Source organism: Vigna unguiculata, chromosome 9 (assembly GCF_004118075.2).
Source record: "Vigna unguiculata cultivar IT97K-499-35 chromosome 9, ASM411807v1, whole genome shotgun sequence".
Lineage (NCBI taxonomy): Eukaryota > Viridiplantae > Streptophyta > Magnoliopsida > Fabales > Fabaceae > Vigna > Vigna unguiculata.
Window position 1 is genome coordinate 965,171 of NC_040287.1, and position 27,889 is coordinate 993,059.

The following is a 27,889-nucleotide window of genomic DNA, read 5'->3' on the forward strand; positions in this document are numbered from 1 at the left end:
ACTATAATTATTAATTGAGACGTAATTTTTTTATTTAAAAATATAGCATTTTTAACATCACAATTTAATTGTAACTGGATCAAATTTAAAATATATATATATATATATATATATATATTTATTTTGATAAGTTTCTAAATGATTTTAGAATATAAAAGAATGAAAAATAAAATGAGAAACTATTTAGATGTTATCAAAAGAAAAAATAGTTAAAATTTAATTATTAAAAAATGATTTTATATATATAATAATATATTTTTTTTAAAACTTTAGAAGTATTTAATAGAGGGTCTGGCACGGGTTGTCTCATTTGCAGTTTTTTACTGAGTTTGAAGTCAGATTCCACGTGCTTCTGGGCACTCTCCACACCTTCTTTACATATCTCTCTCTTATCTTCTCCTCACACCATTTTCTTCTCTTTCTCTTCTTTTCTTCTCCCTCACCTTGCAGCCATGGAAGAAGGAGCAAAGAACAATGAAGTTGGTGATGGAATGCAATGCATTCACCACCCTCACCACACCACCAACACCACCACCACCACCATTAACCCTGGTGCTATCTGTGCCTTATGTCTCCAAGAAAAACTAGGCAAGCTTCTCTCTTCTTCATTCCCTTCTCCACCTTCACTTTCTTCTTCTTCCTCTTCTCCTCCTTCCCCTTCTCCTTCTTTCACTCCACCACCTCCTCCCTCACTCAAAACCAACCACCACACTCGCTCCCGCATCCCCTTCCTCCTACCAAACAAAAACACCACCAACTCTTCCTCTTCGGGTAACATCATTTTCAAGCGCAGCAAGTCCACCGTCACATCCACCAGGAGCCACACCCACTTCCTCCACCATCACCACCACTTCAGTCCCCGGAAAAGAAACGGTTTTTGGTCTTTCTTCTATCCTTCTTCCAAGACCCCAAATGGGAAACACAAAGACCAGAGAAAGAGTGATCACGTGATTATCGAAGAGGAAAAGTGTTTGGGCACTTCTTCATCCTCTTCTAAGGTTTCGAGATCTAGATCTGTCGGGTGTGGTAGCAGGAGCTTCTCTTCTGATTTCTTCGACAGGATCTCTTCTGGTCTCGCCGACTGCACTCTCAGGAGAGTCGAGTCTCAACGCGAAGGAAAACATAAGGTTGTAGCTTCTGTTTCTTCTGCTTCTTCTTCTTCCTCTTCTTCTTCTGCTTCTTCTGCTGTGAACCATTGCATGAAGGAAAGAGTACGGTGTGGTGGAATCTTCGGTGGCTTCGCCGTGACTTCGTCGTCTTCTTCTGCTTGGGTTTCTTCCGCTGTTGATGATGGCAGAGGAAGGAGTTGGGGTTGGGCATTCGCTAGCCCCATTAGAGCTTTTACCACCAAAGGGTCTTCTTCTTCTTCTTCTTCTTCTAAGAGAGACGCTTCTGATAAGAACGCCACGCCAAATTTATCAGCCATTCCTTCTTTGCTCACTGTTAGAGGCTGAACTCAAATTATGCAGAAAACAAAAAAGTGGTGTTTTGGAGGCATTATTTTTTGTTTATGATGCTTGTTCATCTTCGTTAATATAATATATAATATTGTAACACTTTCAAGTTCTAATTTTCCCTCACATTAATTCTTTCTTTTCTTTGTTTATGACACTGGATTGTTGTTCATAAATTATGATTAGTTGAGTGATTTTTTTCTCTTATGATCATTGCTTTATGCCACCGTATTTTATGTAGTTATTAATCGAAAAAAATATATAATATTTTCATATGTTTTTGTTGGTACTATTTGCTGCCTCTATCTCGATGTTCATGTAATGCAATGTGATGACAGAGACATGTAATCTAGTTTCTGCAAAAATCACTGTTCACACTTGTACCCATGAGGACGCAACGAGAGAGACTAATACAGCATCTCCAAATCTAAGAAATGTTAATAATACACATGGCTATAATTTTTCTAAGATGGTTTTTTTTTCGACATTTTCCTAGGATGGTGGGGAAATTTTTATAATTTAAAAGAAAAAAATATCGGTTAGAAAATCAGAAAAAACTATCAAAATTTGTTCTGAGTCAAAGTAAAAATACTTGACACAAAATAGTTTAATTTCAAAAAAAATGAAAATCAACATAAACTATTGGTTATTTTTTATTTTATATTATTATTAATAGATTTTATTACAGATTATCAAGTATCCCTAAATATTACTATATGTTTTATTCGAGTTTAATGGGATTTTAAATGTAAAATAGAATTTAAAATTGTATTAAACCTTTTTAGTATCATAAATATAATAACATGTTTAATATTATGTAACTATTATTATTGTTATTATAGTTAAATAGCATCATCAATTCAATAATTCAATAATGGTTTAATCAGTGGGATTATACTCGTATTCATTTACATGTGTCAGTTTGATATCCGTTTTTAAAAATATGTTAATTGAATCTCAATTTTTGAAAAGATGCCTCATTAACGGTATTAATATTTAAAATGACTTACAAAATTAAGTATTGATATTTATATCAAAATTTAGTGATAAAGTCATGAATTAAGTTAACGGTTTTAGTAATTTTTGTCTGAAAGAGACTTGATTAAGACATTTTTTCAAAAGTTGGGATTAAATTGACACATTTTTAAAAACGAGTATCAAACTAACACATCTAAACAAAAGTGAATATCAAAACAAAAGTGAATATCATCCGACTAATTAAATTTTGAATAATTAAACATTTCCCATTGCCCTTATACACATAAATACGGTGCAGAGAGATAGAAAAATTGGAGGAAAGTCTCTATAATTTGGTAGGGTTGTTCTTGTGAACTTCCATGAGTTAACACTAATATGTGATGGTATGGCAGAGACATGTAATTTGTGATAGTTTGTGTGGAATCACTATTCACATGCATTCACATGTTTGAGTGATGCATGCAGAAGGGAGAAGATATATAGAATTAGTGATGGCCATGTTATAGGTGTTTTGTGTTATCTCAATTATAAGCAATGTCAAAAGCAAGTTTGATTTTTCCCTTTGGATTCGGCTTGTGATTGTTATTCTTTTCATATTTTAGTTCTTAATAAATTTTTGTTCATATATTTTACCAGAGTTTCCTCAATAGTCAAAGACATGAACATGGTTGGAGATGAAGTTTGAGTGGTCCCAAGATTGCATTCACCAACAAGATCTTGCATTCACTGTTTCTCACATTTATTATAGGCTTTTGTGGCCAACTAGTGCCACTTCTTCACTTCTTTTTTAACATTTTCTCATCACTTATCATCCATCTACACAGCTGTATATAAACGCTAATATTTTATTGTGAATCCAAAGAGCTTAATGATTTTGAGAATTTTGTTAAAAGGAATCTGAGTGTCAACAATCTCATGTATAACTCTAATGTTAAGTGATAATTTCTTATAAAAAAGAATTAAGATTTTTTTAGTTTTATTTATTTTTAATATCTAACATAAGGAGACATTTGTACCGTCTTATATTTAATCGATATAGAAGTTTTGATATATTTTTTGATTGTGAATATTTGAAAGTAAGACCTGATATCAATAACAATATCATAAGAGATGACACATTAAATTTAAGAAAAAAGAAAATTTAAATAGGATAAATTTTTAAAATTTTTGATATCATCTTAAGAAATGATTTTTTTAATCTAATTTAACTTTAGAAAATTAGTTTGTTAATGAAATTTACATCGATTTATATAATATATAAATTTATCTTGATCGATGCGAGATCTTCGATATAATATTTTTTTAAAAAAATATTTCTATAATATGTTATATTTTAATATGAATTATTTATCATAAGTTTAAATATGTTTCAAAAATATTTATTTATGAGGAAAATTTTATTTTTAGTATTAATTATATATTTATCTCTTAAGAATTAAATGTTATCTTATGCATTAGATAGATAAAGGACTGGTTATTAACATAATTTTAAGAAAAGTAAATATTTGGAAGAAGAAAGAAGGTGAAAATATTTATATTATTGATTATAATTGAGTTAAATTGAAATGGGAAAGAGTGATGTTGATGGATAGTAATATAGAATGAATATATGGGAAGATAAGATGTGGGAAAATATGATGGAGACAATTGCCTCCATCAAAAAGTACACAAATGGAACAAGGCAAAGAAAAAGCTGCTTCAAACACACATTTTTTTGGTCCACCTATTTTATTTATTTATAAGATAAAGAGAAAATGGTGATTTATTAGATACATATTCACAAATATTTATTTTATGCTTTTACTTTTTTTTTCTCTTATCACATTGTATATTATATTTACCCTCTTTTTTTTTCTTACTCGAGGCATAAAGAAAATAGCTTAAGGTGCTCAATTCATGTATGATTCCAATAATGGACACACTCTTAATATTCAAAAAGAAGAGTGTACAATACTTGTTTTATTACTCGCACACTCATTAATATTTTAGTTCGTTGTTGGTATAAATATATATTTTAAGAAATAAATATTTTATTGGCAAAATTGAAAGTTTTGTTTGTTATAAGTCTCACTCTGTATATATCAATGTTAGCATTGTTTTGATGCTTTGATGTTACTGGTCTTCTAAACTCGTGTATTTACTATTTGGAACACTTAGTGTGTGGGCCATTTTGGGCCCAGTACTTTTTTCTTGCTATATTATTTCTCTGTCATTGGGAAATTGGGCTCAGAAATAGAACGCGAGTTTTCTCATTATATTGTTCGTACTTTGTAGGTCCAATTTTTTTTTTTTTCATTAGAATATATAATATATTTACATAAATAGTAAACTAAAATATTCGACCATGTTAAAAATCATATAGCATGTATTTTCTTCCTCAAAGTATTTGATAAGGACACAAATGCAGTTATAGTTCTTTTATTGGAAATATATTAGCAACCTTAATTTCACCGTGAATGTAATGCATGGTTAAAATTATATTCAAAATTTGAACTTCAATAAATAAAATCTATGGGTGAAATCAATTGCATGAAAGATTATAATCCAATCATCTTTTTTTTTTAAGATTTACATTCATTACTTATTATAATATTAAACGAAAATTTTGCACTTTTCATATTATATTAATGACACTCACATCTTCCTCTAACTCTAACTGTAAAATAGTCATGTCCCTTATATTTTTAAGAAAAATACCATCTACATCTCCTCTAATTTTTTAACGATATTTATAAAAAGTATTATATTAATTTTAATAGACTAAATATCAAACAAAATAGTTTTTCTTTTCTGTATCTTTAATTTTATAGTTAAGATAAACTTTTTATCTCTAAAAAATTTCTTCTCTAAATAAAAATCTTATCTTGAACATTCTAAGCTAATATGTATCAGATAAACATAATTTGTTTGTTGTAATTTATATCTATATATTAAGGTGCAAACAAACTAATATAATACATTATACATACTAATCTTTAGATGCTTTATCAGAATTTGAGTTTTGTTTCGTACAAAATTTTTGTTAGGGGATTATTTTCACTGTTCTAAAATAACTGTAATTTTTAACTGCTAATGTTTTAACATAAACTGACGTTTCCAGGTTTTATAAAATAATATTTTTACTTCAAAATATATTATTTTAATATACAGCCAGTAAAGAGTATTGTAAATTTAACTTAATAAACAATACTTAATGTTTGAAACTCTAATAGAATAATATTTAACTTAATAAATACAAAATTAATTATTTTATCAATAAAATTAATTGGTATTTAATAATTTTGTTTAGTATTAATTTCTCTATACTCACCCCACCACGAGATTATAATTCTTTAAAAATATAATAATTTGAGTTTTCTATCGGTCAAAAGTAGTCATTAATCTTATAAATTATCATCAGGTGAATTGTCTAAATTGTGTATCATTGTCAGAGAAAGACAATCAGATTTTTATTTTATTTAAATATTATCCTGTAAGAATAGCTAAAAAAAAAACTGTATACAATAGTTATTTTTAAATAGAGAAGATATATAAGGTTGTACAGTATTTTGTTAAATAACTTTTTTTTATTTACTTATTAAAAATTAAAGTTACCCAATTAAAAAATTACATAAAAATAATTGAAAGAAGGTTTAATTATGCTTTTGGTCCCCATTTTGGAGTCAAAATCTCAAAATGGTACCTAAATTTTTAAAAGTCTCAAAATGGTCCCCTTTTTTGTTGAAACGTCTCACGTTTGTCCTTCCCGTTAAGTCAAAGTTGACGCCGTTAGAGGGAGTGCCACGTGTCAGTTCCTCAATTTTTTGAATTTTTTTATTAATTTTTTTTATTTTTAATTTTTTTTTTGAATTTTTTTAAAAAAATCAAAAAAATTGCCACGTGTCAAGCTGTCATTGTGCCACGTGGCAGTGGCAGTGACACGTGTCAATATTACACCACGTGTCATTTTGTTAGTCTCAATTTGGTCCCTTTATTTTTATTTATCTCAATTTAGTCCCAATTTTTTGTAAAAATGAGCAATTTTGTCCCCCTTTCAAATTGAAACAAAATTTAATTTTATATAAATGTTATACCAATATTTTTATTATATATTTTTAACATAGCTAAGTTTAGTTAAAATTATGTTTCACATTCAACTTTACTTAAAATTGTTTTCAAATTTTAAATTTATATGTGTTTTATTGTAACATGAACTAGGTAATTTATGATTTTTTTTTTCTATTAACATTATTTTCTATTAACAACTTTTAAACCATTTTAAATAAAGTTCAATGTAAAATATTAATTAAATGAATTTAATTTTGTTAAAAATTATTTACTTGAAATATCAATTTTGATGGAAATATTTGTGTACATTTATACAGAAATTCAATTTGATTTCAATTTGGAGAGGGACAAAATTGCTCCATTTTTATAAAAATTGGAACTAAATTGAGACAAATTAAAATAAAGGGACCAAATTGAGACTAAAAAAATGACACGTGGCGTAATACTGACACGTGTCACTGTCACTGCCACGTGGCACGATAACAGCTTGACACGTGGCAATTTTTTTAATTTTTTTTAAAAAATTCAAAAAAAAATTAAAAATAAAAAAAATTAATAAAAAAATTAATAAAAAAATTCAACAAATCGAGGAACTGACCCGTGGCACTCCATCTAACGGCGTCAACGATGACTTAACGACAAGGGCAAACGTGAGACGTTTCAACAAAAAAAGGGACCATTTTGAGACTTTTAAATATTTGGGTACCATTTGAGATTTTGACTCTAAAATAGGGACAAAAGGCATAATTAAACCTTGAAAAAATATAGATAGATCTCTTGATACCAAAACCTGAAAGACGTGCCTGGTGAGTAACTCACCTGAATGTTAGGAAAATAATAAACTCAGAACACAGAACAACCACAAACAGAAACGAAACGATAACGTTTTATTATTGTAAAAGCCAAACCTACTTTGTTAATTTGTTCATGCATGAAAAGGATAAAAGAAGATTCTAGAAATAGATAGAGATAAAACCACACAACAAAACATTTGATTGAAAAGAGGTTTGTGTTGTGTCTCTAAGATGATTTGCCTTTGTGGTTCAACAGCATCTTTCGGAGCTCCACCGGGTCAATCTCATCCCTGTGATTGATGGGCCTGTAGTATCCCGTCACTGGGTCTGGGGCCCAAGCCGATGATGGACCCGAACCATTCTTTGCTACACCCTTCTCTATTCCGCTCATACCCCCTCTCATCGACGAAGAAGAAGAAACATCAGAAGCCACTGCATACCCTCGCCTGTACCAGAACACATAAGATAATAATAAAAAAGAAAATTGATTAACTACATGCTGAATAACTATTTTTATTTCATGCGAATTTAACATGAGAAGAAAACATGGTGACATGCAAGAGAGAGCAATTTTTTTTTTTGCATGTGAGTGGAACAAACCGGTTAACGGCGAAAACAAGGGCGCGTTTGGCTTGTGAGATAGATTGTGCCATCTGAACCGTTGGATTGTTGCTGCTGCGAAAGGTGTTGGGCGCAGAACCGCTTCCGCAGCAGCCACCACCTATCAACTCTTTCTCTGTGTGGAGGCGCAACACACAGTTAGGGTTTGTTTGGCACCTCTTTATATATGTCTTTGCTTCGTCTTTCGTATTTTAAAACACTAAATATTTAATAAATATAATTATCTTTACGCATTCAGACACAAACACTGTTTTTTTGTCCATAACTTTATTTCTTAGCTAACCTTTATTATTTATGTATTAATTAATGAGTACATTAAATTTTAAATTTAATTTATCATTTTAATGTCGTTTTATTTAAATATAGAATATATATTTTAAGAGATGTGAAGTGAGAAGAATAATGCGTTTTAACGTTTATTTGAAAGATCAACAACATAAAAAAAAGTTTTTTTTTTTACGTAAAGCAAAATATGTATTAAGAAATAAAATGTGTTGAAAATATGTATAAATGAGTTTTTTTTAATGTATGAAATAATAATTATTATTTATATTTTAAATATGTAGTTTTTTAAAGGAAAAGGAAAGTAATGTTTTTTAAAGTTGACAAGAAATAATATTAAATATATCTTGGAAACGGAAGCGTAGAAAGGTTATGCTTGTGTTTTGAAAGGTTCACGGGAACTGCGGAAGCAAACACACCATCCGTGGCTGTCAAACCCCGTTTTTAGCGCGTTGCTAATGTGACGTAATAGATCTATTCGTGTAGTACTAGGAATTAAGATATTTAATTAGAGTAATAAGATCTTATTAATCAATAATATACTAAAATCAAAGTCGAACTATTCATTATATTATAGTTCAATATATAGAAACTCGTTCCAATCACAATAGAAATACAATATAGAAAAGAAAAATAACAAGAAACTAATTAGAGATGGCATGACTTTATTTAATTATAAGTCGTTAATTGTCATGCTATACATTTAATAAATTTTCCCTAATTTGATGATGATTAAGTGGAAGGTACATAGTGAAATCCGGAGGGAATAATGTTAGCAATAATTGGAGTGGCAAGACGATTGATCCCAGCAAAGTTTAGGGTTGAAATGAGAGTTCCGGAAGAAGGAAGGTTTGTGTTGCAGTTGGAGAGAGGAGTGGGAACCACTAAGTTGCAACCATTCAGCAATGAAGAAACATCCAACAACAATGGATCCATCATAATAGAAAACTTTCCATCATCGTTTGTTCTAGCGCTTGAAAACTCCTTTTCTCCACAAACTAGTTGCACTTCAGCATCTGAAAAATATTGTGTAGTTTCTTTTCACTGTATATCAGACTTTCCAACATTGTGCATTGTATATACTAAATATGTCTCATTCTAATGGGTTAAATATATTTTTGATCCCTCAAATTTCAGTGAAATTTAAAATTAGTCTCTCTTCGAAACTTTTGACCAATTTAGTCATTCATCCTTAGAAATGTGTGAATTTAGTCATTCTAACCAAATTTTATTAAGTTTATTTGATATTTCAAACGCACTTTATGATAATGTTTGAGTTAACATTGAATCGAAAATGTGACAAATGGTATAAGTAATTCAAATACTATCATGAAATGCGTTTATAACTTTAGATAAACTTAACAAAATTTGGTTACAAAGACTGAATCCACGCATTTTTAAAAATAAAGGACTAAATTGATCCAAATTTTTAAAAATGGACTAATTCCAAATTTTACTAAACTTAAGGGACAAAAACATATTTAACCCCATTCAAATTCAGTTCACTGAGACACTTGAATTTCTTTATGATTAACCTAACTTTATATACACCAATATAGTATTTTCATTTGTGGGATACATGTAGTAAATAAATGCTTTTAAACATATAGATTTTTTTATGAAAAGAAAAACTTGTTATGTATAAATTATATTTTAGGTTCACGATAAACAAGTCTTATTGTATTATGTTTTCCTTATTGATAAATTCTTCTAAAAGTACTGAAATTTAACTGTTATAAATAAGTATACAAAAATTATCAAAAGAAAAATGATTAAAAATAAACAACTCTTAAAATTAGTTTCGTTTATGGGGAATATATTAATTTACAAAATATAAAACACTGGACTAAACATCACTGCAAGAAAATCATAATTTATATGTCGATTATTACATTTTAACACATGCTTATACAACTTTTGAAAATTTCATTGTTTTACATGTTAACACCATCAAGTAAAAATTTCTTCAAACTCTTTGTGGATTAACCTAAATTTGTTTGTCACAAAATCTTATTATTATTGGAAATATAATTGGCATTTATAGGGAAACTTTAACCGAGTAAAAAAGCTTTCGAAAAAGAACTGAGTAAAAAAAAAACGGAACTTTAGTTTTTCATGCTACGTTTTTATTGATATCACGCTGTTTAATATATTATTATATTAAAACTTTAAATAATATTATTTATCACTGATTTAATCGTCATATACTCTGTATTAATTCAGAAGATTGGTCCCACTTTAATTCACCGATTCGTTTTTTCCAAATATTTTCTTTTACTGTATAAAAATAATGTTTTGCATAACGGAAAATGAAATAAAATATTTTAGTTAACACCAAAAGATTATATATAACCAATTATTAAAATAATTTATTGTCCAAACACACTAATAATTGAATTATCCTCGAACTTTCCACAGTACTTCCAAACAAGAAGACATTATTATTACTTAAGGATGAAAATAAGTAAGAAAAATTTGCAAAATGAATGAATTATTTGTGGCCTTACTTGGAAAAACAGGGTTTGAAGGAGCTTTGACAGCGACATTATCCTTGGAACTGCAAAACACAGTCCCTTGAATGTTACTAACCGAACCAAGAAGAGCACTGAGAAACCCTAACTTAGCTTTGGTTTGTGGAATAGCCATTGCAGCAATCAGAAGAAACATCATAGGATGTTTGAAACTCATGATGATGTCTGTTGTTAGATAATCTTAAGTTGTGTTGCTGTTGCAAGAAGTTGCATGTGTAGATAAACAATTTATAATGCCATGTTACGTGATTCAACATTATTACCTTTCACCAATTTGGAATTTGCGTATTCCTGTGAAAACCTACATAGCTATGCCCTTTACTAAAAAAACAAACATACATTCTTTTTAGAGTCTTCGAGTTTTATTCTTTCTGTATTTACACTAAGGTGGACATCGTAGGATGAAATGTGGAAAAAATTAAACCTTTTTTCACGATGATATCTTGATTATTAAATTTTGACAATTTTTTCTTACAACATGAAGTGTTATCTTCTAAGTGATTTTAAATTATTAAAAATGAAAAAAAATGAAAAACCACTTAAAAGATGACACCTAGTGTTATAAGAAAAAATTATTAAAATTTAGTAGTAAAAAAATCATTTTTTTTTATCAAATTTGTAAAATTGTTTGATATTCCAACTGAATTGAAAAAACGAAGAAAATCCACTTACACAACATCTAATTCTCATTACAAATAATTTAAAAGGACATTAATAGTAAATATAATACAAAATTGAATAAGCATTTTTTTTAATATTAAAGTGCATTTATATGTTTTTTAACTTCTACTAATGAGTTAGCAATAAATATTTAATAATCGAAATACTGAATTTAATTTTCGTATGAATTTGAATATGGTGGCTTACATATATGAACATTAAAGTAAATCAATTCAATTTATACGAGTTTCATTCGGTACGAATTAATTTAAAAATGAACAAATTTAATTTGAAACACTTTATGATAAGTCATTTTATTTTTCACCACAAATCGGTGAGTTAACTACTTAAAAATATTTTATTTTTTAAAATTTATTTTATAAATTTATTATAGTAAAATTAAAATGAATCAACTTGACTCACTTTTGTATATAATTAAAGTTTCTATTTATTTCACCAAATATTAGTATAAAAATATTAATTAAACACTATGGTATCATTCTATTTAACAAAAAATAAAATAAATATCTAAATTATTTAAATATTATTAAGCAACATTTTAATGTTTAAAAAAAATAAATTATCAATTTATATAATTAAAAATAATAAATAATTATAATAAAATATTTAAAGAAAAAAAAATCTAGTTACGGATCAATTTACTTTCAAACCAACTCAAACATATGTTTAATTCACAATTTAAGTAAGCAAGTTCATCTACTTAATCCATATATATATATATATATATATATATATATATATATAAAGAAACTAAATTTTTTTAATCAATTTGACCTGACCAAATTAATTAAGATATTTAAAATTCATTATATATATATATATATATATATATATATATATTAGGATCGCAATTAAAAATCGAATTCGAGTGTTTATTATTTTTTAGTTATAATTATTAGTTAGAACGCAACTCTTTTTACTTAAGAGTCTAACCGTTCAAACACTATGATTTGATTGTAACTCAGTCCACTTAGCCTTTGTCACAAGACAATTAATGTCACATACAAAAAAAAGAAATATATATATATATATATATATATATATATATATATATATATATATATATATATATATATATATATATATATATATATATATATATATATATATACTTTTTTATAGTGGGTAAATGTCAACTATTGATTCTATTTATAGATAGTGATCTGGTTACAGGAAAAAAGAAAGAATGTTGTGAGCATATTTGTGTGATAAAAGTAGTAACTGTGATATTTAAAGTGAAATAGTTGAAAATTTGATATGTAATAATGATTCGCATTATCTCATATCACACACCCTTCTTTCCACCGTTCATATCATATCATTACTTTTTCTAGTGGACACTCACTCAAATTACACTACTATACTCTATACTCTACCCTAATTTCCTGCATTTCATTTAGGTCTATTTTATAAACTTATGAAAAATTATTAAACTAAATAATACATATTAATATCATTAGGAATTTAAATTCTAAAATATTTCTCTCCGCTTCATCTCATTAGTGTTTATAGAAACATACGAATAATCGTAAAATCTCTCATACGATATTTTCATTAACAAAGTTAAAATATTAAGAAATCAACCCTAACACCACTTAGATTAATGATTTTTTTATTCACTATAAGAGCTCTTATTAATGTAGTAAAAGATATTATTTCGGTCTCTTAATCATGAAAGTGGCACTAAAGTCATGAAATGTGACACAAAAAAGAAAGTCATCGTTTCACACACACTTTGAAAGAAAAATAATTATCATTTGTAAAAATAAGTTGATGATGAATATCTATATATAGATAATGTGTGTGTTTAGATTCTTGTTTAAAGGATTTTAAACATATATAAGTTTGTACTTTGTAAAAATTGAACCCAAAAGTGATGAACTGAAGGAAAAAAAAACGTAAATTATGTTGAATTAATTAAATGTTAATCCTAAACATATTGAATATCATCTTCAAAGCATCCACAATAGTGTTAGGAAAGTAAAAAATCAAAGATTGATTATGTTGTGTTTATTAATTTAAAAAAAGAAACAATGAATAAGTCAGTATTTTTTTATTTTTGTACGTGTTTATCTTGAAAATAACAAATTTCTAATTATTTTAATAAAAAAAACTTATTTATGAATTATCTTAAAAATCACATTAAACCATCCTTACAAAACATTTTGACCTTTAAACATATATACAATATGAATTATCCAATTACATGTATTTGTGCATCAAAAATTTAAATACATTTGAACTATTTTTGACAATGTTTTTCCTTTTTTCTATCACTAAATATCATAACTTCTTTGCCATATACTCTTTCATAGCCCTGCAACCCTTTCTATTGCAATCCTTTCACAAAGCACTATAGAAAAAAAAAAAAAATCACTTTTGGTAGTATTTTCATCTCCGAATTAACTTTTAAAATAGTGCTGTGTTGACTTTCCACTTTGAGCATGTGAATAATTGCATACGGTTTAATTTGTACTTTTTTAATTTTATTCCATTTTTTACTATCATTCATCCTCTAATCTTATCTTCATCTCTACCATTTTTATATCTATTTCTAACCTTTTTCTTTTTCCGGCAACTTTTTTTTCCACTCAAAGATCTCCTTTCTGCTAAATTTTCCAACAACACATGTATTATTTCAAACTCTCTATCCTACACGATCTGTTTGTTTAATTAATAATAATATCATAACATAATTTGGATTATAATGTTGTTGTGAAACCATATTAGTCCATAATTTTACTTTACTTTCTTCATTCAATTTTATTAAAAAGTGATAAAATAACTTAGAGGTTAGAAAAAATAGTATGAAGAGAAAGATCTATGGATTCGATCCCTCCTTTCTGTTAACAATTTGAAAAAAAATAATATTAGTTTGATGTGAGGTTTAGAAATGAAGGTGAGAGAGGTAACAATTGCCTATAGAAAAGAAAAACATTCAATTTCATTAATTACATTTGTTTTTATGGATAAAAAAAATCGAAAACACTCTGGTTTTTATAAATCATTTTAATATTCCTTTTTAATCTTTTTGACTAGTACTTTGAATTATTTTGTAAACACATCCTATCCTACAAATGCAATATGTTTTAGTTCTACCAAATATCTTATATTTTCCACTTTAGACATTAAAGTAAGAAACAAGAGATTCATCCTTTTGTGTATTTCTCCCTTAAATGGAATTCTTCATAAAGTTTATAAAAAAAATCAAACAAATAATAAATATACTTGCATAATAACTAAAAAAAAATGTTTTCTATTATTAATCAATCCTAGAATGAGAAAAAAAATAATTTTTTACTATATTCATGTAATTTATTTTTATAAATTATTGAAATGGACAACTCTAATTTTTTTTACGAATAATAGTAATTGATACTTGTATTATACAACTTAACCGTAAAGAAGTCATGTATCATAACATAACTTTAGACTTCTAAAAGTAAAATTGTGTTACTCTTACTCTTATAAGACTTGTGGATAAGAAAAGAAGTCGGGTGGACAAAACACAAATTTAATTAATTTATTTTCTTTGAACTGAAATTATGTAACATTACTTCAATTCAAATCAAATTATATTAAAATTGATTCACTCTTGCACGATTTTAATTTAAATAAAAATAATAATTTAAATTGTATTAAGTTTTAACAATTAATCTTCTCATCCATAAGTGGTGTACAACCAACACCACTCCACAATAAAATCATATAATGCATATACAACTTTTCATAATGTATATATTCGTAATATTTGAAAGAATTTTAAAACAAAGTTGTACCATTACAATAAAAAAAAAGTACACACTTTTTTATCATAGATTGAAATTTCCTTTTAAAAGCAACCTAAAATTTGGTGGATGTCCAAATTTAATAAGTTGCAGTTGTTCTAATTTCAATAATTTCATTGAGATTATTTTTAATGTCAAACCAATGTGATGCTCTAAGAAATTAATCCTTAATTTTCTCCCAAGAATACACCCGTTCATTCAAATGAAAAAGAAAAAAAAAAAGCTCTTACACTTACAATATTAAAATAAACATTTTTGAAGACGAAGAACTGTGAAGTAACTAAACTAATGGATGATGAATGAAATGCGAAGATGATAAATTCTCGACATGGAACAAGCAAGTTTGGTTGTTTTGGTAAATCATGGAACAATGTTCATTCTTCCTCTCATTCCCTCTCATCATCGTCATCATCATCAACATTTCACAGTTCAGTCACAGCCACAGGTACCCACACACTCTGCTATTATCATTTCACACTTTCAAGTTGAAGGGCACTAACAAAATTGAATCTTTTACACTACAAAACGCTTCATTTAATTTTTATTTTTTTTTCAGATCACAAAGTACTCCACCGAGTTCTCCAAAGTTGCAGAGGTTCTATGGATTTAAAAACTGCCACCAAAACCCATTCGAGAGTTGTTGTACTGGGCCTTGCCACTTACCCTTCTCTTGTGTCATCTCTCATATCAACCTATGCTCGTTGCCACCAACCCCAGATTGGTCTTCGCGTTTTCTCCAAGGTTTTAGACCTCTTCAGCAGGAATCTGGTGATTGACTGTTTGATGAAAGGGGGGCAATGTGATGTTGCCAAGAAGGTGTTTGGAAAAATGCCTGTGAGAGATGTGGTCACTTGGAACACCATGCTTGGAGGTTACGTCAAAAACTCGCGCTTCCTGGATGCGTTGAACCTTTTCCGGAGGATGCTGAGTTCCAAGGTTGAGCCTGATGGGTTCACCTTTGCTTCTGTGGTTACTGCATGTGCACGCCTTGGGGCACTTTGCAATGCCGAGTGGGTGCATGGTTTAATGGTTGAGAAGAGGGTTCAGCTGAATTATATATTGAGTGCTGCCTTGATTGACATGTATGCTAAGTGTGGTAGGATTGATGTTTCAAGACAGGTTTTTGAGGAGGTTGTGCGTGATCATGTGTCGGTTTGGAATGCCATGATTACTGGGTTGGCAATTCACGGACTTGTAATGGATGTGACTCTGCTTTTTTCAAGGATGGAGGTAGAGGGTGTTTTGCCAGATTCTGTTACTTTTATTGGGATTCTGACTGCTTGTAGCCATTGTGGATTGGTTGAAGAAGGTCGCAAGTATTTTGATATGATGCAGAACCGTTTCATGATTGAGCCAGAGCTGGAGCATTATGGAACCATGGTTGATCTATTGGGAAGAGCAGGGCTAATGGAAGAGGCCTATGCTCTGATTAAGGTGATGCCTATGGACCCCGATGTTGTTATATGGAGAGCACTTTTGAGTGCCTGTAGAATACACAGAAAGAAAGAACTTGGTGAAGTTGCGATTGCAAATATATCTCGCCTAGAGAGTGGAGACTTTGTGCTGTTGTCAAATATGTATTGCTCTTTAAAGAACTGGGATGGTGCTGAGAGGGTGAGACAGAGGATGAAAATGGGAGGGATTCGGAAAAAACGTGGTAGAAGTTGGATTGAATTAGGGGACAGCATTCACACATTCAATGCAGCTAATCATTCACATGAAGAAATGAAATCAATATACCTAGTGCTGGAAGGTTTGGTCCAAAGAGCCAAGTTGGAGGGATTCACGCCCTTGACGGATCTGGTTTTGATGGACGTGTCTGAAGAGGAAAAGGAGGAAAATTTAGCATTTCACAGCGAGAAGTTGGCTTTGGCCTATGGGGTCCTGAAAAGTAGCCCTGGAACCAAAATCAGGATTTCTAAAAACTTGAGAATCTGTCTTGACTGTCACAACTGGATTAAAATTGTATCAAAAATATTAAACAGAGAAATCATTGTAAGGGATAGGATTCGTTTTCACCAATTCGAAGGTGGTGTATGCTCTTGCAGAGACTACTGGTAGAGAGTTAATTCTTGGTTGAAAGGTTGAGTGACCAATAGCTTATGCTGTTACTGATTTAGAAGAAAGTCTCTAAGATGTGTGAGAAAGATGGACATTATACATCTCTTTAGCATACCTGTTAGCTTTGAAGAAAACCATTTTGGACATAATTTTTGTGTCACAGTGATTCTAAGTTGCTACTGAGTAAATATGACGGGCACAGTGAATCAGGACACCAAATAAAAGTTTTGGTAGTAAACTGGTTTAGAAGGTGGCATATAATACTGGTGGTGGAAATCCTCTTCTCCTTTTTGGTGTAGCTGCTCCTTCATACCTTCTTCTGGATTCCCAGTGATAGCTGTCACTTTGTGTCCTTCTTGATTCACTTCTCCTAACCTTACAATGGAATATTACCAATTACTAGAACAAGGAATAATATTGAGATTAGGTCATTATTCATCAATCTCTTAAGGAAACATAAAACTTTTACTGCTCACGCTGGATATTGAGATTTCTTGTATTATCATGGTATCAAGTGTTAGTGTTGCTTAAGCTGATAATTTTGAAGAAATAATTGTTTATTTTTATTACCTTCATAAGGGCTTCTGTAAAATAATCTATGATTACTCTTTATTTAAGTCAAATCAACTATGAAAAATCTGTAGCATTCGCTTTGCTTAGTAAAGGTGGGAAAATCAATCTGAAATTCTAAACTAATTCCCAAGATGTGAAGTCCCTAACTTTTTGTACCATGTAAAAACTAAAGCCTACCACTTTCATTCTAGAAAGGGTATTTTGAAATGTGATTTTTACGTTCTAGAATAAACTTAACGAAAATAACTGTATGCCTTGGTTTTTGTAAACTTTTATAAAGAAATGTCTAAATATAAAATAAACCACATTCTAAGTCCAATGATTATGTCAGTTCTCCTGTATTATATACTAGGAGAGGACAATTTTTTTTTTCTCGAGTTAATTTGTATTTAAAATGCTTTTCTTTCAGAATCTGGTGGGCCCTCACTCCTCTCTAGGTAATGGTTGCAACGAGGAGATAGAACCATCCATGAAAATAACATGAGAGAATGAATGAGATTTTGGGACGTCATGTTCTTGTAGGTAATTTTAAATACAACTGAAAATAACATGAGTTGTAGGGTATGTTAGGTTTAGTACAAGAAATAAAGGAATAGGAAAGATTTCTTTCTTTTAGTTTTCTTCTATTCTATACAACTGAAAAGAAAAGAAAAAGTGTATAAAATGACAAATATGCTAATTAAGAATAAGATATGGTATAAATAATGATAATGATAATTTGTTCTTTGTATAAAAAATACTTGGGACTTTTATTTTCCTTGTAATGCATCCCAACCCAACCCTCTTGTGAAATAAATGAAGTCTTTAAATACTGAGAATATCAAAAATACATGCAAATATTGAAAACTATACCATTGGGAGAAATAATTGTTAATTAAGAAGTGAAACCAATGCAAAATTTGTAATTTCAGATAAAGTTTAATCATTAATAGGTTCGAAAGATATTGTTGTAAGCACTTCCCTCAAATATTTTAGTCAAAGTTGTTGTGGTGAAGGATGTGCTAATTAAGATAAACTTACACTCATTTTTAGACGAGTACATAATAGATTCTTAGCAATGTTTTAAGTGTATCATGAAATTTATTAGTTTGCTGGTAAATGATTAGTGTGTTCTTATAATTTACAAAGACTAATATGCAATGATTTACAAAGACAGTCACATGTCTAATTTTTACAAATTTAGGTTACTTTAATGTTTTCGCCTTTCTATTAATATGCCATTAAGAAAATCATATTAAACAACGAAGTCATATTTAAGAAGAGTAGGTTTCTTTTTAAGGTGATAAAAATGGACAACTCCTTGCATGACATGATTTTACCGAACACAACGCCATTATTTATGAAAGCACTAAAAGAATGGCATGCTAAGCTCCATCCACATTTTCCTTTTCCATTGGACTCTCTCTTTTCATGCCAAACCATATCATCTACAATCATAATACTCATAACTCCATATAATCACATCACAAAGATCAATCTCATATTCACACTTGTAAGTTCTAAGAAAATGGAACATCACAGTTTGTGTTGCTCATTGCAAATATTGACACAACATATCAACACCATCACTGAGCTTATTATCTCACCCTGCCATTGTTTTGCAGTGCTTTTGGTTGCATGTGTTGCAACCCTCTACGCTGCATGCAGAAGAAAAGCACCAATTTATTTGATAGACTTCAACTGCTACTGTCCACCCAGTTCTTATAGGCTACCACTGGCCATGTTTGAAGAGAATCAATTTTATGATGGCATGGATCCAGAGGCTGTTGCTTTCCAATGCAAGATCATGGCCAAATCAGGATTCAGTGAGTTAACGTCAATTTCTCCATCTCTTGCACAGATACCCAAAATCAAAGCTCTCTCCTTTGCCCTTGAGGAAGCTGAAACAATCATGTGTTCAGTGATAGAAAACCTGTTTGAGAAAAACAAGATAAACCCTAAAACCATTGACATACTCATCACTAATAGTAGTGTCTTCTGCCCCACCCCATCTCTCAGTGCCATGGTGGTTAACAAGTTCAGAATGAGGAGCAACATCATGAGTTTCAACCTATCTGGTATGGGATGCAGTGCTGGAATCATTTCAATGAGCCTAGCTAAAGACTTGTTGAGAGTTCATAGAAATTCACTAGCTTTAATAGTAAGCACAGAGACTCTGAGTCTGAATTGGTACACTGGTAAAGTCCCTTCTATGCTGTTATCTAATTGCCTGTTCAGAATGGGTGGGGCAGCTATATTGATGTCTAGTAGGGTCCAAGATAGGCACAAGGCAAAGTATAAACTACAGCATATTGTTAGAACAATCACTGCACAGGATGATGAATCTCATGGCTGTGTTTACCAGCAAGTGGATCCAGAGGACAAAGAAGGTATATCCATATCAAAGAGCATAGTTAATGTGTCTGGAGATGCACTGAAGAAAAACATAGCTTCACTGGGGCCATTGGTTCTGCCTTTGAGGGAGCAATTCTTGTATTTGTTTTCCATAATTTGTCGCAAAATGTGGAGTACTGGAAGAATAAGCATCTACACTCCAAATTTCAACCATGCTTTTGAGCATTTCTGCATACATTCAGGGGGAAGAGCCATCATTCAAGCCGTTGAAACAAACTTGAGGCTGAGGAAACAGGACGTGGAGCCATCAACCATGACTCTCTACAGGTTTGGAAATATTTCATCATCTTCAATTTGGTATGAGCTGAGCTACATAGAAGCAAAAGGGAGGATGAAATGTGGGGACAGAGTGTGGCAAATTGCGTTTGGAAGTGGATTCAAGTGTAACAGTGCAGTGTGGAAATGTGTTTGTGACATGAAACCAGACACAGCCACTACATGGAGGGATACAATTCATTCGTACCCATTGGACATTTTGAGAACAAACTGAGGATACAGATCGCTGAACACATTCAAAAATTAATATTTGATTTGAAAATGAAAATTTCTGTATCAACTGTTGTTGCAATTCGTTAAGGAATCTATTCGCTTTGTTAACCAATAACTGATTAATGAGTCTATTCACACTGTATCAACTGTTGTTGCAATTCGTTAATGGTATTAATCAGACACTGTATTATGGTCATTCCAAACTAGCAAAATAAAAAGCCAGAATGAAGCCCATATTGGGACATCAGTGCCCAATTTAGTCAAGTCTTTCAGCAAATCCGTATCTAAAAATATACAAAAAATTAAATTAAAAAAATTTCAGAGTTAAAATCGATTTATATACTACTTTTAACTTTTTATCTAAAGCTCTCATTTAACTTCTCCAAAACTAAAATACGTGACTCAATTCAATTCTACAAAGAGTCTATTCAACTAAATTGCAAAGCTATTAAGATACACATGGATCTATGTAGGAATAGTCCTTAAAAGCAATCCAATGATACAAAATTGACTACAAAAGGCTGTTAAAAGATAACTCAGAATCACCCCCAACAAGTGCATTTACACCAGGACCTCCAATCTGTGTATTGGAAGAATGAACAGTCTGATATGACATACGAAAAGAATGTCTAGAATCGACGGATGTCTTTAGGAGGCCTGAAGTTAAGAGGGTGGGTTTCTGGGGTGGCAGTCTCGTCTTCCTTCCACATTTTTATCGTCTTGTCGGCTTCGCATGTTATAAGCCTTGAACCAGTCATATCATAGGTACAAGCATAAATACCAGCTTCACTGTCCAGTGATCCTGTCGGGGAAAGAGGAAAGAAAATAGAGTATTAGACTTGCCAATCTCGAGGGAAGGATAGAACTAAATAGCATCAACTAAACATCCAAGAATAGCCAAAAATGCATACCGGGCTGTACAATGGTTTGGGCTTGTTGAAAATTATGACCACTCTTCCAATCCCAGAACCACATACTGCCATTGTCACCTTCAACCAGGAGAAAAAAAGGGCATAAAGATTAACGCAAGGGACACAATACCCATATCAAAAAATTCTTCAGTATGACGCAACAAGTCAAAATTAGGGAGCATTACTACCTAATACCATGGCCATGAAAAATTGGGACACAGATTAGTTGAATTTATTCTATTAAACTTATTTCCGAATAGTTTTTTTAACTTGTTTCCGTACCTCCAGTAACCATCACACCCTCCTCATTGACAGCCATTGCATTGATGATAGTTTTCTGTTGAGAGCTGCAGATAAAAAAGAATAAATGAGAAGACATCAATTATTTCAGAAATATATTTCCAACCAAATTTCGATCAAGAAGTATAAATGAACTTGAGTATATAGAAACTGATATGAACAAAATATTCCTGTTTTTGCGCTGTCTTCCAAACTACCCAAGCATCAATTAATGATTCCTTAATAACATAAATTTGGTACAAATAAGTTTATGAACTCACAGCATATTGTGAAAAAATTCTCCTTTTGGAAGGCTGAACTTTTTAATATTGTCAGCTGAAGCAGATGCAAAAGATTGCCTGCAGCCAACAAAAAACACAAAAGACAGTGAGAAGACAATAGAACAACAAATTTAACTAACCATACATATCTTATCATTCTACAAGAGCCAACTGATATCAAACACATACTCTTTGGGATGTTGGGCCATTGCACGAACAGATTTTTTATGGTTAGTGAGAGTTAACATTGTTTTACCTGGATGAATGGATCACATGTCAGATTGTGCATATAATCACTACACAGATAAGCAAGAACTTGAAAAAAAATAAATCTGTAAATTACCGTATCTTAAGTCCCACATCTTGATGGTAGTGTCGTGTGAACCCGTAACAACTTGGGGATCCTATAAACAAAATAAAAGCAGAATAAGGCCTCTGAAGAGCAGGTAAAAAAAGGTTAAAACATAGAAAGATTACGGCATATCATCTTAACGACAGTTTGCTTTCATATCTATCATATCAAAGAACTGGAGACCATACAAATCTGATAGTCTGAATACCAGTCTTGCAGATATTAGTATGTCGGAGTACAAAACTTGATAGCATGCATATAGAATATGCAATATCGTGTCACAACTAAATATCAAGAAAAAAAAAATGATATAGACAATGGTAGAAGCTGCATACCGTCGGCCGTGTAAACACAGAGCAGACAGTGTTATCATGACCGGAAAGGGCATGAATCTGCATTTTACTACGTATATCCCAAACCTGAAAATTTAGCATTAGCAAAGCATAAATCTGATTTTTCTATTGCTCAATAACACCTTTGAAAAATAACCCAAATGTAACTGTCAATAAAATCCATACCCGACAGACAGAATCACGTCCACCAGTTAGTAAAACATCAATAGTAGGATGAAGTGCCAAGCAGTAAACACCACTCAAATGGCCATGATAAGACCTAATAACCTAAACACAATATCAAGTATTTTAGTAATCAGTTATTTGATGGAGTTCCAGCAATTGCGGAAATATTCAGCCCAGAAAAATTAACACTGAAATGAAGATTTGACCTTATTCTGTTCAAGATCCCAGCATTTGACTTGTTTATCGTCACCGGCAGAGAACATGTATGTATGCCTGTTGCTAACAGCAAGTCCTGTCAAAAGAAGACATTGTTATTATTAACCCTATTCACAATTGCTGCCACCACCAATAAGACCTTGGTATCTTACCTCTAATTTGTTCAATGTGGCCTGTTAATGTGAGTTTTAACACTCCACTTGCCAAGTCCCATATCTGCCCAAATGAATAACTCAGCAAAAAAAATCATCTAAAGTTTTGAAAAGAACATAAGATCATATACTTTTAGCTTCAGCTCGTACCAAGTTCAGGGTAACAACACCCACCGATAGTTTTAATAAATAAATAATTCACATAAGGCCCAACCGATGGAAAAGAGCAACCTCACAAGGTCAAAGTAATTTTGTGACGGCATTGAAGAAGCTCTAATTTCCAAAAAAAAAACAAATATGCAGCAAATATAAATTTCAATCCAGAAACATTTATAAAGGAGGTGCTAAAATATAAAGAAAGTAACCAACAGAATTAACAATTCAACATGGCCCACTACGTTTCCCTTCTCATAACAAGCAACTATAACATGCCTTTTGTGATCAAATCAAATACCTTGATAGTACGATCTGCAGAACCAGTACAAAACCATGTGTTACTGGGATCAATTGCAACAGATCTCACCCATCCTAAGTGACCGCTGATGACCTAAACAAAACATATCAAGGTTCAAATCATTCAACTAAAACTATATCAAAAGTATTACAATTTAAAAGGCCTATTTAAATGGCTAAACGAATCAAGACAATAACATAGAAACCAATAATTTTTAGATATTATGCCAGAGTTTGAATGGCTGAGATTCAAAATTCAAAACTGCTCGAGAAATTGCATTCCTACAGCAAAAGAACTATATCCAGATACACCAGAAAATGGTCTCCAACACTGCTATTCTATGCTTCAAATATATTTAAAGAATTATTCTTCTTTACCATGTAGCACATTCACAACAATCTATATGAACAAAGGGTGATCCGTAAGAGCAACACGTTAAAACAAAACACATCTCCATCTAAACGAATTAAAGAGATAATGGGTTGTCATGCGGCACAACCCAAGCATACTGTGCTAGGATTATGTTTTGTCGGTTATTCATCTTCAGATTTCTCTATCATCACAAACGATGGTTGATAGAGTTGACCTTCAGATTTGTAAATAAAGAATACACTTGAAATAAGTGATACATCCCAGATTAGAGTTGTTGAAGTAATCACAATCATAATTGAGTGGTCATAAAAATACACTTTGCAAATTCAACTAAACAACCATGAACTTTAAGAAATGTGTTGATTTAAATTCAACTAATTCTAGTGAGCTCATCTTCGTAGATGTATTTTGTTTTCACTAACAAAACAAAATAAAAAAAGCAAATAAGATCTAAGATTCCCTCGTTGTTTGGAATTGTCCAACAGATCTTTATACAAATGATATACCAGGATTTTCTATGCATTGCTCTACTTTATCTGAGCATGTACATCAAAGGTAACCTTGTACTAGTTGCAAGAAAAATGGGGCAATACATGGCCGATTAACTAAGCTGAGGTCTTCCTCAGCTAAACTACAAGCTAATGCATCATACATGGTCAATTAAATTTTCCTTGATTCACAAAATCTGAGGATGAAAAATGAAAATAAATAATACTTACACGTCATTAAATATTAAGTACAACCAAAAAAAGGGTTGAGGTTTGTACCCTGTAGTTCTTCCATGGAGCATGCCATACAGGACGTGGCCATTTACTTGGCATTCTTTCCATCAAAGCAGATGTAGATAAGTTCCTGTAATGTAGAACTCATCAGTTTAGTCAAAATGTCCGTTTGAATGTCAATCCTAAATACATAAACAGTCCAACATCGGCAGGAAAATGCATAGACATATCGAGAGAAAAAACACAAGATCATGGACAGACGAACAAAATGAGCATTACATACTTAAAAAAATATAACGTAACAATGACATCTACAAGTCACACATTAACAATCTTGGGATCCCTTTGAACTATAAAAAGCATCAAGAGTAAGCATGGACCTCTCAGAAGAACCAGAGGCAGAAATGATTGCTGTACTTTTGCTCTGAAAGCCAGTATCATTCCTGTAAAGGAAAGGAAGAAGAAAAACATAAAAACCAAAAGTCTTCAATAACAACAATTCAAAAACATAGCATGCTGTGTGACACTTCAAGCTTCGATTTTATAAGGTATTGCTATCCTTTCTACAATGGCACAAAGTTACAATGCACGTGACTTCAAGAAATCATACTAAAATCTTCGAATATAAGCAAAAATCAAAATGAAAGAAAAGGCAAATGGAACCGTATATTTCCCAACATGGAACCCCATTTATTTTTCTTATGAAAATAAAATGTCACATTAGCAAACTTCGACATTTTTTACAAAGTATACAAATTCTTGTTATACTAAAAACTGTATAAGTTCTTGAAACAATATTTTAGGATATTCATGACTTATCATTCATTATTAAACTTCAGCAAGAAGAATATATAATTCAGATCTTACCTGTTATATAGAATGATATAATATGTCAAATAAGGTTTTCAAATAATTGAAGAACTATAAGTAAAACAATCTGATAAGCATGAGCCAAACAGACTATTTGTGAGTAAAAAAAGCTCCAAGGGTCCAGATGCAAAAAATTCATGAAAAAATGGAGGAAAATATTCTTACGCTGCTGTGGATGGCATAGAAGGACCAACAACCAAGGCATTTTGCGATCCTCCTTTCTGAAAATCTTTGGAATCTTTGGGACCTGTTAAATATGGTTCTCTTAATTGTGGAGGAATAATTACACGGAAAAATGCAGAAAACACAAGAGATAGCACACTAAATTTTCGAGTAAGAGAGGAGGACTACATTTGGGGCAAGGCAGACTTGTAAGAAAAATAATATACAAGCAGGAATACTAAACTCTTCCCAAATGAAAAAATTGTGTATATCATAATATAACAAACAAGGGGATCAGTTGAAGAATCAACAGTTATGTAAAGGCACACGCAACAAGAGTTTGCATTCTTTATTATATAGTTATAAATGATCTGTTTTCATAAACATTTTTTAACGGTGATCACAACAAGGATATCATTAAAAATCACTACACATATCCTTAGACCAGTAAGGCACCTGGAAGAGCAAGAACATTAGAGGTCCCTGCTTGTTGAGCGCGATCCTGTGCAGCAGAATTTACTTGACGAGCAGGCTGATTGGCAGTGCTTTTGATTCCAGCATACTCCAGGCTCACCTAATTTTCATTCCAAACAACACAAATAACTACCACAGTTCACAATCCAAACATTCAAAACCCCGAAAACACTCACAATAAACCAATCCACATCCATCTTCGTACCTTAGGGTTTAAGTAGAAAACTGAACGAAATCAAACGAAACTCGCAAGCATTTTAAAGATACAGATTAAGTAACAAACTGACTAACCTTGTGGCTAATGCGAATTTTCTTGCTGCAATAGAAAATCGGAAGCATGAGTCAGTGTGAGAGTGTGAGAGATTCCGGAAAGAGCGAGAAGAAGAGAAAGAAGCGAAACCTATCGGCATCGGGAGGAGCGAGGTGACCGTGAATGGGAGAGAAGAGATCGAGAGCGCGTTTCAGAGACTTGAAGCTGAGCTTCTTCAGGGACTGTGGCTCCACGGTCTCCACCTCCATCTACGTCGTCGTTTCCGTCTAGGGTTTTACAGAAACAACGCTCTCGGAGGGAGTGTTGCTAACCCCGCTAGCTTGCCACCGCAGCTCGTATTTCTTAGTTAAGCGTAACACTCTTTTTCTTCTTGGTTGCGTCGATTAATTAAGTTTTATGTCTTAATTATTTTTAAAAAAAGTAATGTTATTTTAGATATAATAATTATTTTATAAAACAATTTGAACATAAATTATTTTAGATATAATTACCTGTTTTGCAAATTGTTTGGATTCATACCTTGAATCAACCTATTTTCACAAAGAAGAGATAAAATGAATTAAAATATTATGTGCATAAATTAAATTTTATTAAAATTAATATATGTGAGAGTTAAAACAAAAATTATGTTTTGGATTCAAAATACTTTTTTTCTTCGAAAAAAAAAACTCACTGTTTAATGCTACAAGCCGAGTCACAATTTTTTATATATGAAAAAACAAAGTAATTGTAATTCAAGTAGAGTTAGATCGGCTTGTGTTACCAAAGTAAGAAAAAAAAAGTTATAGGTTACAAAATAGGTCAATGATTTATGATTTTTTTTTTATTTGAAGTATTTTTTTTCTTCATTTAACTGTCATAAAAAGTGAAAAGTAAAAATAAATAAAATAAGGTTAGAATATATATATATATATATATATATATATATATATATATAAAATTTTACACGATTATTTTTAGGTGAAATAGGTTTTCAATGCATTTACATATAATTAAATTTGGTTTCACTCTTGTAATTGTATTTGTTTTAATCCTCATAATATGCATTTAAATATGTAATAACATGATAATTTAAATAATTATTGATATAACAAAGTTAGATACATTGTGTCATCGTTAAGTGATAAGTACAACCATATAAAAATAAAAATTTGGAAAACTA

At 30.8% G+C, this 27,889-nt stretch overlaps 6 protein-coding genes across 7 annotated transcripts; 3 read left to right on the top strand and 3 right to left on the bottom strand.

Moving 5' to 3' along the window:
- The first annotated feature begins 329 nt into the window (after positions 1 to 329).
- On the top strand, positions 330 to 1,591 carry LOC114162597 (uncharacterized protein DDB_G0271670-like). The gene has a single exon (XM_028046536.1). It carries the CDS (start codon positions 453 to 455, stop codon positions 1,452 to 1,454), a length of 1,002 nt encoding a protein of 333 aa, XP_027902337.1. The 5' UTR covers positions 330 to 452; the 3' UTR covers positions 1,455 to 1,591.
- Positions 1,592 to 7,346: 5,755 nt separating this feature from the next.
- Positions 7,347 to 8,068, bottom strand: LOC114162710 (late embryogenesis abundant protein Lea5-like). Its single transcript, XM_028046670.1, has 2 exons — positions 7,874 to 8,068; positions 7,347 to 7,719 (listed from the first exon to the last, which is right to left on the bottom strand). The coding sequence occupies exons 1-2, from the start codon at positions 7,924 to 7,926 to the stop codon at positions 7,500 to 7,502; spliced, it is 273 nt and encodes a 90-aa protein (XP_027902471.1). The 5' UTR covers positions 7,927 to 8,068; the 3' UTR covers positions 7,347 to 7,499.
- Positions 8,069 to 8,747: 679 nt separating this feature from the next.
- On the bottom strand, positions 8,748 to 10,908 carry LOC114162981 (phylloplanin-like). Of its 2 annotated transcripts, none has more exons than XM_028047013.1 (2): positions 10,684 to 10,908; positions 8,748 to 9,213 (listed from the first exon to the last, which is right to left on the bottom strand). In XM_028047013.1, exons 1-2 carry the CDS (start codon positions 10,862 to 10,864, stop codon positions 8,909 to 8,911), a joined length of 486 nt encoding a protein of 161 aa, XP_027902814.1. In that variant the 5' UTR covers positions 10,865 to 10,908; the 3' UTR covers positions 8,748 to 8,908. The 2 variants fall into 2 exon arrangements, with proteins under 2 accessions (XP_027902814.1, XP_027902815.1); XM_028047014.1 differs by having other exon boundaries at positions 8,753 to 9,192.
- A 4,439-nt stretch (positions 10,909 to 15,347) lies between these two features.
- Positions 15,348 to 17,812, top strand: LOC114162720 (pentatricopeptide repeat-containing protein At5g50990). The gene is made up of 2 exons (XM_028046681.1): positions 15,348 to 15,621; positions 15,733 to 17,812. Exons 1-2 carry the CDS (start codon positions 15,489 to 15,491, stop codon positions 17,235 to 17,237), a joined length of 1,638 nt encoding a protein of 545 aa, XP_027902482.1. The 5' UTR covers positions 15,348 to 15,488; the 3' UTR covers positions 17,238 to 17,812.
- A 1,466-nt stretch (positions 17,813 to 19,278) lies between these two features.
- LOC114164645 (probable 3-ketoacyl-CoA synthase 21) lies at positions 19,279 to 20,919 on the top strand. The gene has a single exon (XM_028049383.1). It carries the CDS (start codon positions 19,318 to 19,320, stop codon positions 20,692 to 20,694), a length of 1,377 nt encoding a protein of 458 aa, XP_027905184.1. The 5' UTR covers positions 19,279 to 19,317; the 3' UTR covers positions 20,695 to 20,919.
- Positions 20,920 to 21,027: 108 nt separating this feature from the next.
- On the bottom strand, positions 21,028 to 27,095 carry LOC114164644 (protein pleiotropic regulatory locus 1). Its single transcript, XM_028049382.1, has 17 exons — positions 26,857 to 27,095; positions 26,748 to 26,772; positions 26,439 to 26,556; positions 25,986 to 26,067; positions 25,331 to 25,393; positions 24,996 to 25,080; positions 23,857 to 23,949; positions 23,403 to 23,466; positions 23,241 to 23,326; positions 23,035 to 23,136; positions 22,852 to 22,935; positions 22,508 to 22,568; positions 22,354 to 22,420; positions 22,165 to 22,242; positions 21,887 to 21,951; positions 21,605 to 21,682; positions 21,028 to 21,495 (listed from the first exon to the last, which is right to left on the bottom strand). Exons 1-17 carry the CDS (start codon positions 26,973 to 26,975, stop codon positions 21,323 to 21,325), a joined length of 1,443 nt encoding a protein of 480 aa, XP_027905183.1. The 5' UTR covers positions 26,976 to 27,095; the 3' UTR covers positions 21,028 to 21,322.
- Between the last annotated feature and the right edge of the window lie 794 nt (positions 27,096 to 27,889).